This window comes from Peromyscus maniculatus, chromosome 6 (genome assembly GCF_049852395.1).
Source record: "Peromyscus maniculatus bairdii isolate BWxNUB_F1_BW_parent chromosome 6, HU_Pman_BW_mat_3.1, whole genome shotgun sequence".
Taxonomy (NCBI): Eukaryota; Metazoa; Chordata; class Mammalia; order Rodentia; family Cricetidae; genus Peromyscus; species Peromyscus maniculatus.
In genome coordinates, this window is record NC_134857.1 from 45,964,117 (window position 1) to 45,985,090 (window position 20,974).

Genomic DNA, 20,974 nt, shown 5'->3' on the forward strand with positions numbered 1-20,974 from the left:
TTCCAACCAGGTAACTTTCTATAGTGTGTCATTTTCCCTGGAAGTACAGTACATTGATCATAATTCTTTCAAATTGATTTTGATATTAACAATGTCTTTAATATTTAAGGACAACTAGACTAGAATTTTGGTCACCTGCAGGAATTTCCATTTGGACTCAACAAAAAGTGGTCCATGCATTTCACTCTTCAGAGGTCACCTCTAGACCTGAAGGATGCTTCATCCTTTTCTCCAAAAGTGTAAGCGGCTCACAAGTTCTCTGAGTTTCAAAACTAAAGAGAAGTTGCCCACGTTGTCCTTCCAGCTTCCATAACCCCTCCGAAATCTGTCAAAATAACTTTCTTTGGTCAAGTTGAAATCTGGTTTGGTTGTTTTTAAACAATCGTCCTTTTTCCATCTTTCTCTCCAGGAATCTTTGAATTTTTCAAAATAACTTTCTTTTTCAGATTCTTCCTTCCATATTCCTTCTCCTTTCTTTAAGGCTGTCAATTCAGCTTTAAGTAAGTTTCTGTGGACTTCCCAGTGGGTTTTTGAGTCATAATTTAGCCCTTCAACAAGAACGGTTTTGCCCAAGCCTCTTCTCAAAATTTCCTCATTCAGATTCACATTAAAATATCCACCCTGAATAAAAAGAAAGAAACCAATTATTTAATAAAATTGTTATTATACCCATAATATCTTATTTGCCTTAAAATTCAGCAATTTTATCATTTTAGAGAACAGCAAAAAATGTATAACACAAAGGCCTTCAGGTTGAAGAGGATTATATTAGTGGCACATGCTTGTAATTTGAGCATTTATGGGGCTGAGGCAGGAGGATTACTTTCTTACTCAAGGCCAGACTGAATTACAAAATGGGACACTGTCTCAAACAAAAGAGTAACAACAATAAAACGGGCTTGGAGATACGCAGCATCCATACAAAGACTCATAACCCCAGTGCTGGGGAGGCAGAGACAGGGGATACCTGGAGCTCACTGGCCAGCCAGCCTGGCTGAGTAGACGATCTCTAGGTCCAGGAAGAGAAGATAAGATGCATGGGAACTGAGGAAGATACCTGACATGAACCTCTGGCCTCCACACATGCACACACAAGTGTCAACACCTATATACACAGATGAACCACACATGCAAAACAACAAAACAAACCAACAAAACAACAGAGGGGTTGAAGAGCCTAAAACAGCTATTGCTAAATTGAAGAATTTTATTTTTTGATATAATACACACGCAAGACTTGCTCAAAGTCAACTGACTCTCATTGGCCTCTAGCCCAAAGAAGCACTGAAAATGGTAAACTATAAAATGTGCTATTCACTCTCTTGGCTGTGTAGAGGGAAAACAGAACACAAGATTTGTACAATGAGAGCCCACAGCAAAACAAAGAAAACTGTAACTAACAGGTAAACAAGTCACAAGGAACTGAACAGCATTACATTGTTAAGTTAAAAGCCACAGGGTTTGGGGGGCTCTGGAACGTAGTTTTGTTTGTTTGTTTGTTTGTTTTTAATGTGCACGGGTGTTTTGCCCTTATGTGTATGCCTGTGCATCACTCTCATGCCTAGTGCCTGCAAAGGCCAGAGGAGGACACTGGGTCCCCTGGAACTAGAGTTACAGTCCTAAGCCACTATTTGAGTGCTGGGTCCTCTAGGACAGTAGCCATTGCTCTTAACTGTTGAACAATTTCTCTAAACCCAGCTGTGTACATTTTAAAAACACCTAGTCCCAAATAATCTTTGACTACATTGAAACTTTCATTTCTGGAATATTCCATTTGTAATGAAATCCATAAATGACCCTCTCTATAGGGTCATTTATTTTGTGTGTGTGGTTCATATGTTCATTTTATCATAGGAATAAAGCAGACACTGTTTTAATCTAACAAAAATAATTAAAAGCAAGTATTAATAGCTTCATTTTGAAGTAAATCACACACACACACACACACACACACAAATCTTAAGCAGACACATGAACAAGCACAAACACACATTCACACACATATTCATATACACCTTTTCAAAAAGTAAATCGCAATTAATGTGAAATTAATCTAAAAATGTTAAAATTCCAGGCTTAAATAAGGAAATATTTCTTAAGAGTCTATAAAACAAAGTAATCTTTTTTAAAAAAGGCTTTGAAACAAAATTAAAGATGAAACATTCTTTCTCTGGGTACAGTAAATTTTGGTTCATGAAAGGTTTATTATATTTGTCTCAGTTTAAAACATGTGATAAGTTCATTTTCTTGAACTAAACCAAAACAACTAAATTTCAGTCTCACACATTAGTAGAATTTAAGCAGGAGAAGCAACTGAATCACACACTGTATACAGCATAGTTTGTTCACCTAGAAAACAATGTCAGGACAAGGAACGAAGGTGTTTTTGGGTCAGGACAAACTCTTCCTGTGGTTAGTCTAGTTAAGGCAACTATCATCCTTTATAGTCCCACCTGTAATGAGAACAGCAAGCCCAGGGGGTGGTTTTCTGTATGCATGAAGTAACATGACCACGACATTTACTTTTACAGCTTCTGAGTGTGAACACACAGGATATTGGAGCAGATGGAGCAATATTTACCTTTAGAAAACATCCTTGTTTGTTGTAACCTCTAGATGCCAAGCCTCACTCCCCAAATGATTTCTAGTAACAATGTAATATAATATATTCATGCATATGTAAATGTATAGGGATAATCCTCTATTTAGTAATAGCCAAGATCATTAATAATTTTAAATTTTTTCCTTTCTTTATAACTTTATTTTTATATCTTTATTATTATTATTATTATTTTTATTATTATTATTTTTTGGTCTTTTTGAAACAGGGTTTCTCTGTGTAACAGCCTTGGCTGTCCTGGAACTTACTATGTAGACCAAGCTGGCCTTGAACTCACAGAGATCTACCTGCTTCTCCCTCCTGAGTGCTGGGATTACAGGCATATACTACCACCTCCTGGCCATTTTTATTATTTTATAAACATTTATTTTTATTTTATGTGTACAAATGTTTGCCTACATGTATGTACATGATCCTCATTTGTGTCTGGTGCCTTCATAAGCCAAAGGATGACACAGGATCCCTGGAACTCCATTTATAGATCTTTGTGAGTTGCCATGTGGGTGCTGGGAACCAAACATAAGTCTTCTACAAGAGCAGTAAGTGTTCTTTACCACAGAGTCTTCCCTCCAGACCCACATTTTTATTCATTTAATTTAAAAATATGTATTTTTATTACTTCTGTTTATGTATATGTGTGCATGTGCCTGTGGATCCTGATCCTCCAGAGCTGGAGTTACAGGTGCTTGTCATCAGCTTGATTTGGGTGCCAGGAATCATGTCCTTTGCAAGAGCAATATGAGCTCTTAACCACTCAGCCATCTCTCCAGCCTTCTCCAGGCCTTAGGTTTTTATTTTTTAAATTATGTGTATATGTATGTGTCTGTGCTCATGAGTGCAGTGCCCAGGGAGACTAGAAGAGAGGATTGGATCCCCTGGAACTGAAGTTATAGGTGGTTGTGAACTGCCTAAAGCGGGTGCTGGGAACTGAACCCAGAGCCTCTGGAAGAGCAGCAAGAGCTCTTAATTGCTTGAGCCATATCTCCAACCCCTTTAGATCCTATTTGATATAAACATCCACAATTTTACAGTGAAACTTATATAGTGCCAGTCAGTGGTGGCACATGCCTTTAATTCCAGCACTTGGGAGGCAGAGGCAGGTAGATCTCTGTGAATTTGAGGATGGCCTGGTCTACAGAGCGAGTTCCAGGATAGGCAGAGCTACATAGAGAAACCCTGTCTTGAAAAACACCCCCCCCCCAAAAAAAGGAAGAAATTTATATATGAAACACCTTGTTCTTTACACATAACATGATTAGCAGTTTGAAAAGTTCGTTATATATTCAAAATGCTAACTAAATAAGTGTTTGCTTATAAGAATACAACATGGTCAGTTATTTCTTCACACTGTTTACCTTGTTCACTAAAAGGTAGCAGAAGAGTGCCGAATTCTCCTTTCCAAGAAGCTGGAACCACAACAGCTGGGAAGGTTTGAGCTCGTTCTGTAACCAGATCTTACCGGTTTCAGTGAGTTCTACTCCAGCCAGCTTAACCAGCAAAAGCCCACGTGGCTCCTCTAAGAAAGCAATGTAGAAAGCAGTTTAGCTTCAAGGTAGACTGCAAAGCCAAGTCCAAAGTCACTTGCCTTCAGCCTCTAACACACGTTATTTATAAATACTTATTTATAAATACACAAGCTGGTAAATTTAAGACCACTTATTTTTATTAAATTTTCTTTTAAAATAATACAAGTATAAGCCAGATGTGGTAGCCTTTAGTCCCAATACTCAGAAAGCAGAGCCAGGTGGATCTCTGTGAGTTCAAGGCCAGCTGGGTCTACATAAGGACCAGCCAGGATTGTCGGTCTTCAAACAAAGAAAGAAAGAAAACAAATTGTTTTAGTTAGGGTTATATTGCTGTGAAGAGACACCATAACCACCGCAACTCTTATAAAGAAAACATTTAACTGGGGCTGGCTTTCAGAGGTCCATTTTTGTCATGTCAGGAAGCATGGTGATACACAGGCAGAAATGGTGCTGGAGAGGTAGCTGAGAGCTATACTTCCGGACTGACAGGCAGCAGAAGAGAACGGAGACACACTGAGACCTCAAAGCCTACTTCCTAGTAACACACTTCCTCCAACCAAGCCACACCTACTTCAACAAGGCCACATCTGGACCTATGGGGCCATTTTTTATTCAAACCATCGCACAAATAAACACCAACCTGTTTTTGCCTCCTGAGTGCTGAGATGAAAGACATGTGCCACCAGGCCCAACTTGTAATTTGTTTATGACTTTACAGGTCACAATTAAAAGATGACTGAAGTCTTAGAAGAGACTTTGAATTTATGAACTATTAAAAACTGTTGCATCATGAAATAGTCATAAGCCCAAGAGGGCCAGTGGTGGAATGCTATGGTTTGGACATGAAATGTCTCCCATAGGCTCATGTGTTTGAAGACTTGATGACAGTTGTGGAACCTTTAGTGGGTAGAGACTTGCTGGAAGACTAGGAGAGGGCCTGGAGGCTTGTTTGTCGGAGACAGGGTCTCTTCTCTCTATGTAGTCCTGACCATCCTGGAACTCAATGGGTAGACCAGGCTGGCCTCAAACTCACAGAGATCCACCTGCTTCTGCTGCTGAGTGCTAAGATTAAAGGCATGTGCCACCAAGACCAGTTGGGCCTTGAGGTTTTAAAGCTGGGTCTCACTTTTTGATAGCTGATGCAACGTGACTGGCTAGTGTCATGCCTCGGCTGCCGTGCCTTCCCCATCATGATGGACTATATCCCATTGGACCCTTAAGCCAAAATAAACCCTTCTCCTCTAAGTTTCTTTGTTGTGGTATTTTTGTTTCAAAAACACGTAAAGCAACTAAGACAGCAGGCCATGAGTCTGACGACCTGAGTTCTGTTTTCAGAACCAGCCAGGCGGTGCCAACACATGCCTTTAGTCCCAGCACTCAAGAGACAGAGGCAGACAGATATCTAAGAGTTTAAGGCCAGCCTGGTCTACAGAGTGAGTTCCAGGACAGCCAGGACTACACAGAAAAACCCTGTCTCAACAAACAAACAAACAAACAAAGAGAAGAAGAAAGGAAGGAAGGAAGGGAGGGAGGGAGGGAGGGAGGGAGGGAGGGAGGGAGGGAGGGAGGGAGGGAGGGAGGAAAAAAGGAAAGAGTGATCCAACCCTTGAAAGTTGTCTTCTTACTTCCACATGTACTCTGTGGTACATGCTTGCCCAGACTCACATGCACACATCACACACACACACACACACACACACACACACACACACACACACACACACACACATACACACACACACACAATTTAAAAACATATTTTTCTTTTATAATTTACTTATTTTTATTTTATGTGCATTAGTGTTTTGCCTGCATGTACGTCTGTGTGAGGGTGTCAGATCTTGGAGTTACAGGCAGTTGTTAGCTGCCATGTGGGTGCTGGGAATTAAACCTGGGTCCTCTGGAAGAGCAGTCAGTGCTCTTTAACCACTGAGCAATCTCTCCAGCCCCTTAAAAACATTTTTTTAGACAAGGTCTCACTGTGTAGCTCTGGCCACCCTTGACCCCTCTATGTAGAATATGCTGGCCTCAAACTTAAAGAGATTCTCCTGCATCTGGTTCCTAAGTGCTGGGATTAAAGGCATGCATCACTACACCTGGCAATGAGGTGTTGTTGTTTTTATTAAAAAGTATTCTAAAACTTGGTTAGGCTGATAACAGTAAACATTCTCCTTCAGACTTGGGTTTCTTAAAAACTGTCCCTGGGTTTCAGGCAGAGAAGCATCAGTAAGTAGGAGGATTGTGCCCTTAATAAAAATTGTATAATACAGCTAATATGCAATTAGATTAAGACAGAACACACAACACAGGTTAGAATGTAGCACAAGCCTATAATCCTAAAACTCATAAGGCAGAGCCAAGAGTATCACCAGTTAAAGGCCAGCCTGGGATATATGGCAAGACTTTGTCTCAAAAACCTTAAGTTTTAAGAATTAGATGACTGTATGCCATTGGCATACCAATAAATTCTGAGGTCTGTTCTAATGTCTGAATGTTGCCAGTACCAACAATCTTCCATAAAAGCTTATCTAGTCTATAAGACCAAAGATGAAGTAACTAAAAACTTCAACTGGATAGTCTGAATCTAATTCAACACTATCAACTTTAGTATTAATGTCCCAATTTTTCACAGAATAAAGGCCAATGGGTTGTTTTTAAAATGGGGAAATTTCCTATTGAACACTCAAAGTAATATATGGTCAATAAGAATAAAGTCATTATGCTTTAATAAACCACCCATAACTAATGCATGAGTAAGAGAAAATCATAGATTTTCACCAAAACCTTTGACTATTCTTGGAATGCAAATGCTACTTTCAAACTGTGTTATTGTGATTTCTGGCTGGATATGGTGGTCCACTGCCTACAACGCAGCACTGGGGAAGTAGAGGCAGGATTGTCACAAGTTCCAGTTCACCTTGGTGTACATAATAATTTCAAGACCAGCCAGGCCTATATAGTAAAAACTTGTCTCAAAACAAGAACAAAAAACATATTATTTCTAAATTTAAAAAATTATTACATGTATCTCTAGTGTGTGTGAGCATGTATTTACATTGCCACAGCACACATGTAGACATGAGAGGACAACATGTGGGAGTCAATTCTTTCCCTCTGTCATGTGATCTCAGGGATGAAAGTCAGGTCTTCCGTCTTGGTGGCAAATACCTTTACATGTTGAGTTAACTTGCCAGCCCTCAACTATCTGGTTATTATATTTATTTTACTTTCATATGCGTTTATATGTGTACAGAAACATGGAGTCCATGTACATGGTGGTCAGAGGATAACGTGTGGAGTTGCTTCTCTCCTACTATGCGGGTCCTTGATGGCACTCGACTAATCAGGCTTGGTAGCAAGCAGCTTAACCTGCTGAGCCATCTTGCCTGCCCATGACTTCAAATCTCTATTTTTAGCTCTGTTTCTGTGATATGAAACTTTGTGCCTTTCTAGTTATTCAATAAATCTTTTTAAAAATTAAGATTTATCTTATTTTATATGTGTGAATATTTTGCCTGCATGTATGTCTGTGCACTTACCCTTGGAGTTCAGAAGAGGGAACTGGATCCCCTGGAACTGGAGTTATATATGGTTGTGAACCATCATTACAAGTGCTAGGAATAAATCACTAAGTCATCTATTTAGTTCCCTTCTATAAATCTTGTATGACATGTCGTAAAAGTTATGTAACTTTGTTATGACTTTATAGGTATTATAGCTGTGTTCTGACATAATAGTCATAATAGCCATTTTATGCCATAAGGGTCTTGATAGCTGTTATAACTTAATGGTAATGATAGCTGTGTTATGATATAATAACATGACAGCTGTTATGTATAATAGTCATATTAGCTGTTATGACAATAGTGCTGGGAATGGAGCCCAGGTCTTCTGTAAGAGCAACAAGTGTTCTAAACCACCAAGTCTTCTCTCCAGTCCCCTTCAATAATCTTGCACAGAAACATTTTTTCAAGTCCAATCCACATCGAATGGGACAACACAGAGATGCTAGAAGGTAGCAGGAAAGAGTACCATAGCTCTAGGGAGCAGGCTAAGCGTACTCTCTCAGGAAGGTAGGATGTGGGTTTACAGTGAACACAGGATCAGGAAAAGGAAAAAGTGTGTTAAACGAGGGAAAGAATGTGGACAGCTGGAGAAATCAGAGAATGAACTCTTCTTTGTTGTTGTTTGTTTTGAAATAGCCTCACCCTATGTAGCCCTGGCTGGCCCAGAGACTTGCTCTGTAGACGGAGAAGCTGGCCTCAAACTCACAGAAACCCTCTTCACTCTGCCTGCTGAATGCTGGAGTTAAGTCATTGTGCCCACCAGGAATACACAGTTTTAAAGGTTTTGGAAAGCATATGATAAACACACTAATATCTGTGAACAAACTTATTTGTTATAATAGTTATAATAGCTATGTTATGATATAATAGATAGAACAGTTATAACATAATAGTATATAGCTGTGTTATAATAGTGGCAATAGGGGCTGGAGAGATGGCTCAGAGGTTAAGAGCACTGACTGTCCTTCCAGAGGTCCTGAGTTCAGTTCCCAGAAACCAAATGGTGGCTCACAACCATCTGTAATGAGATCTGGCGCCATCTTCTGGCCTGCAGGCATACATGCAGACAGAACACTGTATACATAATAAATAAATAAATCTTTTTTTAAAAAAGTGGCAATAGCCATATTAATATGACAAGAAGTCCTGATAGCTGTGCTGTGACATAATAGTTATAATATCCATGTTATAACATAATAGTCATGAAAATCAGACATAATAGTCATGATAGCTCTTATGGTATAAGAGGTGTGATAGCTGTGTTATGACATAATAGTGTACAGCTGTGTGCTTACTGTACTTACATGCTTGCTCCTTGTGGGCCTTTTCACCCTGCTTCTTTTTTTTTTTTTTTTTTTGGTTTTTTCGAGACAGGGTTTCTCTGTGTAGCTTTGCGCCTTTCCTGGAACTCACTTGGTAGCCCAGGCTGGCCTCGAACTCACAGAGATCCGCCTGGCTCTGCCTCCCGAGTGCTGGGACTAAAGGCGTGCGCCACCACCGCCCGGCTCACCCTGCTTCTTATAGAACCCAAGACCACCAGTCCAGGTATGGCACCACCCACAATGGGCTGGGCCCTCCCCCATCAATTACTAATTAAGAAAATTCCCTACAGCTGGATCTTATGGAGGCATTTTTCTCAATTGAGGTTCCCTCCTTTCAGATGACTCTAGCTTGTGTCAAGTTGACATGAAACTATCCAGCACATGATGACAGCCATGTCATAGCATGAGAGTCATGACAGCTGTGCTAGGGCATTGTAGTCATGAGAGCTGTGTTATGATATAATAGGTGTGAAAGCTGTGTTATTACATAATAGTCATGATATCTGTGTTGTAAATAAAACAATAGTTATGTTCTTTTATAATAGTTCTAATACTTCAAGGAAATTCATGCCAATAGACAACATGCTAAGACAGGAGGAATACCTTGGAATATATAATTTGTCAAAAATATTAGTGTTTCAGCATCAGAAATAAAAAAAAAAGGATTAGGATAGTTTTCTTGCAACACTACAAGTTCTGTGACTATTACAGGCATATGTCTATTTCAAAGGTCACTATATGTTATAAGACTGTAGCAAAAGAACAGGCATTCACTAAATCACTGTTGAAAATGTGAAGGGTTCTAAATATTTCATTTCATAATTTTTTTTTTTCAAGACAGGGTTTCTATGTGTAGCTCTGGCTGTCCTGGAACTTGGTAGACAAGGCTGGCCTCAAACTCATAGAGATCTACCTGCTTCTGCCTCCGAGTACTGGGATTAAAGGTGTGCACTACCATGCCCAGCCATTTCATAATTTTTTAAAGTTGTGTATGCATATGCATGGGTGTGCTTATACCTTCGCATCTATATACACCAAAAATCAGGAGGGGTGTCACAGATGTCATGAGGAAGGAGTTTTGGAAATTTGTGCTCTTTTTTGATATAGGTAAGTACCATGGACCAGAACCAGAAACAAAGTGTAGTTCTTCATACTATGATGTCCCACTGCACAGGCATCCTCAACTACGACTGTGGTGGTTTGAATCAGAATGGTCCCCAGAGACTCATATATTTGAATGCTTGGTCCCCAGTTAGTGGAACTGTTTGGGAGGGGCCTTGTCAGAGTGAGTGTGGCCTTGTTGGAGGAAGTGTGTCACTGGGGATGGGCTTTGAGGTTTCAAAAGCCCATGCCAGGTCCAGCCTTGCTCTCTCGCTCTGCCTAAAACTTAAGAATCAGATGTGAGGGCTGGAGAGATGGCTCAGCTGTTAAAGGCTAGGCTCACAACCAAAAACATAAGAATCAGATGTGAGCTCTCAACTACTGCTCTAGCATCATGCCTGCCTGCTGCAACATGACATTCCATGGCAACAATGGACTAAAGCTCTGAAACTGTAAGCAACCCTCCAATTGAATGCTTCCTTTTATAAGTTGTCTTGGTCACAGTGTCCCCTCACAGCAATAGAACAGTTAACTGACACAATGACCAACAGTCATTTGGACCAAACTTTTTGGGTAAAGAATAGTAAAAAAAATTGGGTAAAAAAAACTCAATTTTTTTTTGATCTATATATTAGTTCTATGGATAAAAAACACAAAGGTCTAGTTGTATTTCATAGACCAGATAGTAAGAGTGGAGAAGGGAACATGAGTGGCTGTTTTTACAGTATGGGAAGGAAACCCAGGGCCTCACATTCACTAAGCAAGCACACTCTTCTACTGTGCTGTGCCTCCAGCACCAAGCACACTGACTTAATAACTACCTTCAAATGAAAAAGATTATGTTCGACTGTGTTACTACCTCACTGAAAAAAGTGCTTAGGACTGGACGGCGGTGGCGCATGCCTTTAATCCCAGCACTTGGGAGGCAGAGGCAGGCGGATCTCAGAGAGTTCAAGACCAGCCTGGTCTACAAAGCCAGTTCCAGAAAAAAGGAAAAAAGAAAATAGTGCTTAGGTAGTTAGTAACTTTCTACCTTCCCAAACCAGTTTTAGGTAGAAGTTTTTTTGTTGTTGCTGTTGCTGTTTTGTTTTGTTTTTTTTAACTTCTGAAAATATAAAATTATCTCTTTTCCAAGAGCAATTTATGTCAGTCACAAAGTATTCACACCATCATCTCCTCTGTAGTGGCCGCCATCTGTTGAATGACACACATCAGGTTTCTTTCACTTATGCATTTCTTCATGGAGTTCTGGACTGAACAGCAAAGCAAAACAAAATAAAAAAACAAAAAAAAAAAAAACAAAGCAAAACCCAAAAACTACTTTCTAGCTATACCCTAGTGGCTCCACTGGATAGGGAAAGAGCTTATAAAACAAAACACACAAAAACCAACAACAACAACAACAAACTAAATCAATTCATCCTACCCAAACTCTCTCGACTGGTCAGCATTTTTCTATAGACTGTGAGCATCAAATTTGGGGGGCAATATTCATGTCTATCACTTATACTTTAGTGGAGAAGATAAAAACATAAATACATAATATGCACAGGAAGTTAAAAGGAAAACGGGCAGCTTATAGCTTTGGAAGATGGACAGCAAATTTTCAAAAGCAATGAATACTATAATTGCAGTGCATTAAATAACTATGTGCTTAATTCTTCACAGGAGGGTTAAGGAAGTTTCACAAAAAAAGACAATTGAGCTGGATCTCAAAGAATGATTTTAAGTTGTCTGAGCAAAGAACCAGACCCGGGGTTATGAGGTTGTATCTACAGGAGAAAGGTGTGTGTGTGTGTGTCTGGGCTCTTTGATATGAAGCAAAGATAACTGATAAGTAGTGAAATGACGTGGGTCCTAATTCTCCTCTGGTCTCCTTTGAGTCCTCTCAACATTTCTCCCCTGTGTCTCAGCTACAGGAGCCTTCAGACAAACTGTCAAAAGATGCAAGCTCACTCCTACCTATGTTGTTCCTGGCTAGCCCACCCAAACGCTCAGGTCTGATTATATAACAACTCCTCAACAATACCTTCTCTGACTACTGATAGGTGTAGATTTCCTTAACCCCACCCAACATGGATAGTTACCTATCCTAGGACTCTGTTCCTTGTTTTCATCAATATTAAAACAAATTTCCACATGTATATTGTCTATCTTCCACCAAGATTGTAAGAGTTAGAAGGGCCGTGTTTGTTTCAGTCAGCATTGTACAGTTATCTTAGGTCCGGGGCCATAGCAAATTGTCACCACTTGTGGGATGAGCAGTCAAATGAGCAGTCAAAGCTGGGCGGTGGTGGCGCACGCCTTTAATCCCAGCACTCGGGAGGCAGAGGCAGGTGGGTCTCAGTGAGTTTGAGGCCAGCCTAGGCTACAGAGAAAGTTCCAGGACAGCCAGGGTTGTTACACAGAGAAACCCTGTCTTGAAAAACCAAAAGACTAGACAGTCAACTAAACAAAAGAGAGAAGGAAGACAAGAACTCTAAAGCCAAACTGAATAATTTCGTGTTAATAAGGCCATGGTTCAGACTTTTCACAGACTATGGAAAGTCATCAGAAATTAGTATATTTTTGCTACTTTATAGAGGATCTAGTTATTAAATACCACAATAACTATCTAGTTTTACAATTCTTGCATCTTACTTACTTTTCCACGAAGATATAAAAGGTAAAGCAATAGGAATATGTTCAATTTCTAGACCACACTCAGTTATCCGGTGTAATCGGCCACGTAGTTTAACTTTCTTTCTTATAAATTCTACTGGAATATCTGAAGAGGTTGTAAATTTTGATGTCTGTTGATTTACAAAGAAAAACATGTGTTTTTACTTAAAATGAAAATAAAATGTGAACATATCTAAGCATTTAGCAAGTAGACATAGCCATTGAAAAGTTTTAACTCCAATACTTTACTATTTAATAAAAGTTCTAACATTAACACTTTAATATTTAATAAAAAGTATTTATAGAGTCTGGAGAGATGGCTCAGCAGTTAAGGGCACTTGATGTCCCTGCTGTGGATGTGGGTTCAGTTTCCAGCACCCAGTTCCAGGAGAACTGACACCCTCTTCTGGCATCTGGTATACATAAACTCACATGCACAAATATGTATACATAAAAATAGTAAATAACTTAAAAATGCTTATAGGGAGTTAAAGCTTACTACTCATTCATTTATATTTCAAGCTACTATATAAGAGATGTTAAATGTAAATCCTAAGCAAAGCTGTGTTTAATTAAATTAGACTTCTAACTGGCAAGACTTTTTTTAAAATTTTTTTAAAAAAATCATTTAGGAGAGAAAGCAAATCTTTAAAAAGAAATGAAGGGGGTAGGGCAACATTGAAAATTTACTTCTACCCCCAACTCCTACTTAGTGCCTAAGGTTATCAACTATTTTATGCGACAAGCAAAAAATAGTTGATAACATATGATCACATATCATCATAGCTAGCTCAGAACCTTACCTAACACTGTACATCTTTGTTTTACCAGGAAAGAATATTTCATGCTGTGGCATATTTTCTCTGCAAGGGAGAAGAGCTTTATCTAAATGCTGGGGAAATTCCCAGTTATGACTCAACAAGGACTTCATTTTTAAAATTTCTATTTAGTGTGTATGTTTGTGTATATGCTACATTGTATACATGGGGGCCAGAGGAAAACTTTGTGGAGTATGTTCTCTTTCCACCTTCCTAGAGGTTCTAGGGATCAAACTCAGGTCTCCAGGGCGTATGCAAGAGCATTTAACCACAGAGCCATCTCAAAGTCCCAGGACTTACTTTTAACTTGGATTCAGAAAGACCACTCTGGAGTTTTTGTTTGTGTGGGCATACATAAAGAACTTATGTAAGTTTGTTTTCAGATATTCATCAAAGTGAAAGCCATAAATGATAATTAGCATTATTGAGATTCTGTCACTCTATGCTATCTAAGAAGCCATCCCAGGTTAAACTGGAAAGTTGTAACCCTTCAAATTAAATAGATGATTCTATAATCTGACCATTTAGGTTCGATAACTAAAAAACAGCCACATCAGAGTTTATATTTCTAACTAAATAAAATAGTTTATTTGCAAAACACCCAAGAAGCAGTTTTGCCTAAAAGACAAGATTTCATCAGTACCAACAACTCCCTAGGCAGACAAGGAAAATCGACAAATCCTAGTTTTGTTTTGAGACAAGGTCTCCCTCTGTAGCCCAGGCCAGGCCAATCTGGAACTCACCAGTAGACCAGGCTGGCTATGAACTTCCTAAGCTGCCAGGAATATAGGCGTGCGTCACCACACCAAACGAAACCCTATTTTGTTTATAGAAAACTGAGATCTGTTTACTGAAAGGTTATGGTCTGTGGAGCAGCCAAAGCAGCTCATGGGATCATAATCATGTGATTAGAGATGACTGCAATTTAGGACCTGCGAGCATAAATGCATACATAAAATTTACAAGTTATTAACCTGCTTGCTTTTTCTTTACTCCAATTCATTCCTTACATGTAGGCTCGACAATTTTAGCATTTAGGTTAGCGGTTCAGTAGAAGTCAGAAAAATAACTCTGAACTATTCAGAATGTTATCCAATTGTTATTGTCTCTTATAAGCAATATTTTCAAAAAGTAAACCAAAAACAGTTGAGATATACCACAGTACCTGAAATGCAAGTTTAGTGACTATACTATTCTAACAAACTAAATCTTTTATGGAATCTTTCTTTTTTTTTTCATTCTAAAAATAGGATTATGTCAATAGTCTATAGAATTAAGTAAGTATACAATTCGACTCGTTTTTATGACTCTAAAATACATTCACTGCTCTAAATCTTAGCCAAGATCTTAAAATATGTTTATTATCCTAAAATACAATTTAAAGTCTTGCAGTATGAGTGCAAGCTGCCTGAAATGGAAGTAACCAAATCGCCTGTTGCCTCTCCCACTTTGACTCACCAGTCGAACACTTCTCATTAGAATCATGATTCCAACTACGGCCATTCCAGTGCTGATGTTCTACAGAAAGAGACTTAGGGATTAGTTCTCACCCATTATCATTTGCAACAGTGAACGTACTAACTTAAAAGGGGGAAGGAGACTGTTCTCAGGATCACTAATAGTTCAAAGAATGCCGAGGCCTCAGAGGGAAGCTCAGTTCGTCCAAGCGCTTTGCTGTGTCTCCACTTGTAGAACTGAGTTTTCACTCCTACAGTATTCCTTCCTAGTTCTTCCTTAGCACTCTGGTCTGCACGGGGATTTGAGTGGATTTTACCTTGTCTATGAATTCCTTCGATGCAGCCCTGACCTAACATTTATAACTTCGCATCCATGGTGAATTATGTATTTGGTAGAAAACCTTAAAATACAGCACCATGGCAAGTATATTGGGTAAACGGTGGAACACTAACATAGTAATAATACAGGTATTTATGTGGCACTCATTAATACTACATGGCAGATACTGGACTACTCTAAGGATGGAGCTACAGTGGCATGTGAAGCAGGCACGGCCTTGGACCTCATGCTGACTAGCTGCAAAGCATTTACAAAGCTCAACCTCCTCAAATTCTCAGCAGAATTTTGAAAAGTTGTTGTTCCTGCCAAATTCACTCCCCTCCTGTCTTCCCTAACGCTCTCTCAGCCTTTGTTTCTACCTCCTTCGGCTCCCCAGAGAATCCCGCAGGCCTCATTTCCAGTCTTCTGTAGCTGTCTGTAGTTGTGCCAAGATGTCGGTGAAGTCCAGGGCTCTACCCACTCTGCCAGGTTTATGCAGCTCGCGTATGTCCAGTTCTGATTTCCCTCGAACACTGAACTAGGCCCGGGTGCCTCAAACAGCATCTACCTACAGCTGTGCTTTGCGGTCTCACGACCACCTTCGAGGTCACAGTCTCCACGTTTGCAGGTCCAAGAGCTCCACAGCTTTTCCTAATAAATCATTTACTGCGACTCCTCCATGACAAGAACCATCACCGCCATCAACCCGGGGGGCACCTCGCTCTTGGTCCACATCACCACCAGGACCTTATTGGCAGTGCTTTCTCTAGCATTAGTCTGGCCGTCTAGGTACCTCTTCTTTGATTGAATTTCGGTGACTTCTCATTTCATTTTAAAAATAAAACAAAACAGGACTGGGGATATAGTTCAGTGGTAAGCACTGGAGTGTTTACGGATAGTTCGAATCCCAGCCCTGGAAGAAAGGCTCCGTGAGGGCCTAGGGGGCTCCCCTGCTCTTCCTGGGTCTCCTGCCGGCGGCACTGAACCAGGAGCTACCCCAGGACCGACCACCCCTGTGCTGTCCCCAGCCCCGGTGCCGGCCTCGCAGTAAGGAAGCAGGCCTGGCCCATGTCGCCTCCCTGCCGGTCCTCCTCGTGGCCCGCCGCGAGCACCCGCTCAGGCTAGCCCACCCCGCCGGGCCGTGGCACCTGGACAAGGCGCAGGTGGTTGTCCGCCCACTGCGACACTCGCGTCACCACGTTGGCCTCCCTGCGGTCCCCGTCGGGCGCCGGCGACCCGAGGCTCGCCGGCGGCCGCGCCATGTTCCCGAGTCCAGCCAGCCGAGCTCGTTTCTCCCGCGGGCGGCAGGAGGCGCTGCGCGGCGCTGCGCGTCCCACGATCCCCTCCCCTCCCCGGCGCCTGCACCCCTCCTTCCCCCCAACCCCCGTGTGCATGAAGTGTGTGCTACCACGCCAGCCAGGGCAACAGAACACCCAAAACAACAAAAACAGGGGAAGATATTAAGAGTTAGGAAATCTGGGCGAACATACATGATCCTTTTATTCTTGCTGCATTTTCCATAAGCTTTCATTTTTTATTTATATTTTTGCTTTTTGAGACAGGGTTTCTCTATGTATCCCCGGCTGTCCTGGAACTAACACTGCAGATCAGGCTGGACTCAAACTCAGAGATCCACCTGCCATACATATTTTATGGTGCTGGAGAGCAAACCCAGGACCTTCTACACATCGGGCTGACTCTCTACCACAGTGTTCCACCCTTCTATGGAGCGGAGGCTGGCCTCTGCGCACTAACCCTCCTTTCTCAGCTTCTCCTATGCAGAGGCTACTGATGTGTTTCACTGTGCCTGGCTTTCTAAATATTTTTAATGAAGAAAATCGTAAAGACAGATGGAGATAGACCCATTGGCTAAGCTGAAACATGTATTGTGCTAATAAATTTAACTTTGGCCCAAAGAAAGATCTGGCCTTTCCCCCTGCACCTGGTAATTTCTAAAATACCTTACCCGATTAAACTATCTTTTACCCCAGAGCTTTTGAGCCTGTAAGAACGTCTAACATTCCACTTATGGTGGAGGCTTTGAGTCTCTGGGTATCAGCTGGTCTTCCAGAAGGACAAGAGGCGTGCAGTAAGAACTGTACACACAGATGTGGGGGTGCCTCCCTGGCTGCACTGCTCCATGCTTTCTCACACGTGGTCACTGAGTCAGTGTTCTTCATGACTTCATGGGTGGACACTTTTTTTTTTCTGTTTTTAAGCAAATTACTACACCTGAGAGTGTCCTGGACGCTTCCAAACTCTACAGTTGATGTTAGGAGTATTGGAACCTTGGTATTACTGTTTAACTCTGCATGGGTTCAATATATTATCATCTCTATTTAAATATGTTTAAAACATTACAGCAGAATTTTCCTACCATGTGAAGCCCTGGGCTGGGTCCCTAGCACTGCAAAAATATAAAATAAAAAGACAAAAAAGTCTAATAAACTTACCTTACAGAAATCAAATATATGTTGTGAATCAGCGTTTCCCATTTCTATGAATGACATTGGCATACTACACTCACTCGTGAAGTCTGTGTTACTTGCTCGGATGATGTGCACACACACAGGTACTTGTGTCAGCATACCAAAAGGAACTGAGAAACATTTCTAAGAAAAGGAAGCTATTATCCTATATCATTGTGAATGGACAACAGTAAAACAGTCCCCTAGAGATTAGAAGTATCTAGTGATGCTTTCTCATTGCGGACCGAGTCATCATATTTAAGTCTCCCTTGAGTTCCAAGGACTGCTTGGAAAGTTAGAAAACAAAGCTGGCCAATCTCATCTCAAAAGCACAGCACTAACCACTCACATTAGCTCTCATATCCAGTGGAATCCCGGCCCTCTGTCCCTACCTCAGGCTCTGCCTTTTCAGTCAAACCTTGCTGCCCTCACTCTCCTCCCTTCCTTTGTGTTAGGGATCTGTCCCAGGAGCCCTTGCTAGCTAGGCAAGCTTCTCCTACCACTCAACCACACACACACACACACACACACACACACACACACACACACACCATTCCTTTACTTTCAATTTACTTAGATCAAAACTCAAAATTTGATTTTTAAAAATACTTGTAAAAATTTTAGATCATCGTCTGTATGTGAACGTGTGCCTTAGAGCAGACACATGTGGAGGTCAGGGATTCCACTGGAGCTAGTTACTGGCGGCTATCTGATATGGGCATTGGGAACTGATTGCGGGCTCGCTACAAGTACAGTATGTGTTCTTAACTACTTCAGTGTCCAGTTTTGACCTCTTCTCCCCATTAACATTTTATTAAATTTCCTCATACTTTCTAAGTTCAAAAGATGATGTCTCTTTTAGGTAGAATTCATCCTTGATAAATAATTTGATTTAAAATTCACCCTTGCGGCTGGAGTTGTTAGCTCAGTAGAGTGCTTGGGCAGCAGGCCCAAAGTGCTAGGTTCACTCTCCAGCACCACATAAACCAGGTATGTGCCTGTAATCTTGGCACATGAGAGGTGGGAGTTCACTTCTACGGGACTACTTTAAGTGCAGGATAAGGTTATGAACCAAAGGATACAAACTGGTATACTAGATTGGTATACTGGTCTAAGAATGAGAGATGCAATGTGAAGCTTGTCATTGTTTAAGAGCTAATTTAGATGGTGCAAAGGAACTATGGTGTGGGACAGATGAGGAGCTGGTAATCAGAGAGCAACAGCAGCAGCTCAGTAGCTTCACAGTGGGGACCACAGTTGGAACTGACTCTACTAGCAACCTGTCTTTAGAAAAATCACTTATTTCTGCTGGGAGTGGTGATGCATGCCTTCAGTCCCAGGATTCAGGAGGCAGAGGCATGCGGATCAACATGCATTTGAGGCTAGCTTGGCATACGAATTAAGTTTCAGGACAGCTAGGACTACACAGAGAAACCTTGTCTGGAAAAAAAATGGGGGGGGGGGAGAAAGCAAAGAAAAATCACTTACCTTCTCCTGGGCCTCTGTTTTTTGTGTAAAACAGGAATTACCAAACACCTACCTTTAAAAATAATGGATCCTCTTGATTAATTTATATGAGGACTTTTGAATGATATCTTGAATCAAGTACTAAGTTTTGGCTGCTACAACTAATAGTTCAGGAACCTGTAATGATGACCACAGTGGACAGGTGTAGCGCTCCAAGGAAGAGCCTTTCCTTGTTTTCTTCTATTTAACTTTTTGCAGTACTGGGCCAAGGCAGTAATCAGAAGTTGTTAATTTTTTAAGATTTCTTTATTTTTATGTGTATTGGTGTTTTATCTGAGCACATGGATATGCACCGAGTGCATATATTAGCCAGAAGAGAACAACAGATGTGCTGAGACTAGAGTCACAGAAGATTGTGACCCACCGTGTGGGTGATGGGATGGAACTGGAGTCCTTTGGAACAGCAGTCAGTACTCCTAACTGCTGAGCCACCTCTCCAGCTCCCACTGCAGATTTTAAAGGAAAAATACCCATAGGACATTTTCTTTAGTTTAACTTGAAAACAAAGCACTTCTTCAACCTGGGATTCTCATAGCCGGTCCTAGGCAGAATTATGATGTATAGGATTTGCTGGAATATGTGGCTTAGATAATGGAGAAGAATAATTTCATCACTCGGGAGATACCAATTGTCCTAAAGAAAGAAGTTTTTATTTTCTAATTATACTTTACAAGAAATCTATACTTGTAATGAAGAATATAGATAAAAGATGGAAGAGCTGAGAAAAAGGAAGAAATGTCACATGGCTGTTGCCCAACTCTAGATTGAGGGGCAATTAGCAAAATTACTTTGATACTGATCCTGAAGAATTAACATTTAATTCTTGTTTTCATAAAAGACAAAATAACGAAGTTGATCAATTAACTTTTACAACAATAAATATTAAAATATACTATCTTCTTGGAGCTGGAGATTTGGCTCAGTAGTTAACAGCATTTGCTACTCTTATAGAGGACCTGGGTTCAAGTCCCAAAACCAACATGGCAGCCCACACCTGTCTGTAACTCCAGTCCAGTTACAATACCTGGGGATATTGGGGATCCAACAACCTCTGTTAGCTTCCCTGGGAACCAGGCATGCATGTAGTATACCTACATACATATATGGAGGAAAAAACTTACATACGTGAAACAATAAATAATCTTAAAAATAAAATATTAAAACTATATATACTACATTCTTTATTCTTCTGTCTCTAGAGTTTACCCTACAAATTGCTCCCTTTCTCCTGTACATCCTGTGCCTTTATTTCCACTAAATTTAAGACAATGCTCAGTTTCAACTACTTAGAAAAACATTTGTTTGGGAACAAGTCCCTAGTCCCACTCATACGGGCATCAGTCTTGCTTCCTAGAGGTAACAAACTCCTTATAATTCATCTTCACAATTTCTGGACTCCATGTTTTCTTTTCCTTTTTTTTTTTTTTTTGCTTCTGTGGTTCTGCTTCTTCCTCCAGATCACATTGGTGATCTGGTCCACGAGGTGCATTGGTCCACGAGGTGCATTGGTCCACGAGGGAGGAGAGAGCAGAATCAGAGAACAGGGTTTGAATGGCTGTCAGGACAACCAGGAGGCAGCCTTCCAGGAG

The 20,974-nt window shown here is 40.7% G+C and overlaps 1 protein-coding gene across 2 annotated transcripts; it reads right to left on the reverse strand.

The window, feature by feature from the left end:
• Positions 1-77: 77 nt before the first annotated feature.
• On the reverse strand, positions 78-16,695 carry C6H3orf33 (chromosome 6 C3orf33 homolog). 2 transcript variants are annotated; one of them, XM_006972616.4, is made up of 5 exons: positions 16,539-16,695; positions 15,073-15,132; positions 12,780-12,927; positions 3,976-4,136; positions 78-621 (listed from the first exon to the last, which is right to left on the reverse strand). In XM_006972616.4, exons 1-5 carry the CDS (start codon positions 16,650-16,652, stop codon positions 220-222), a joined length of 885 nt encoding a protein of 294 aa, XP_006972678.1. In that variant the 5' UTR covers positions 16,653-16,695; the 3' UTR covers positions 78-219. The 2 variants fall into 2 exon arrangements, with proteins under 2 accessions (XP_006972678.1, XP_042135041.1); XM_042279107.2 differs by having other exon boundaries at positions 15,771-16,669.
• Between the last annotated feature and the right edge of the window lie 4,279 nt (positions 16,696-20,974).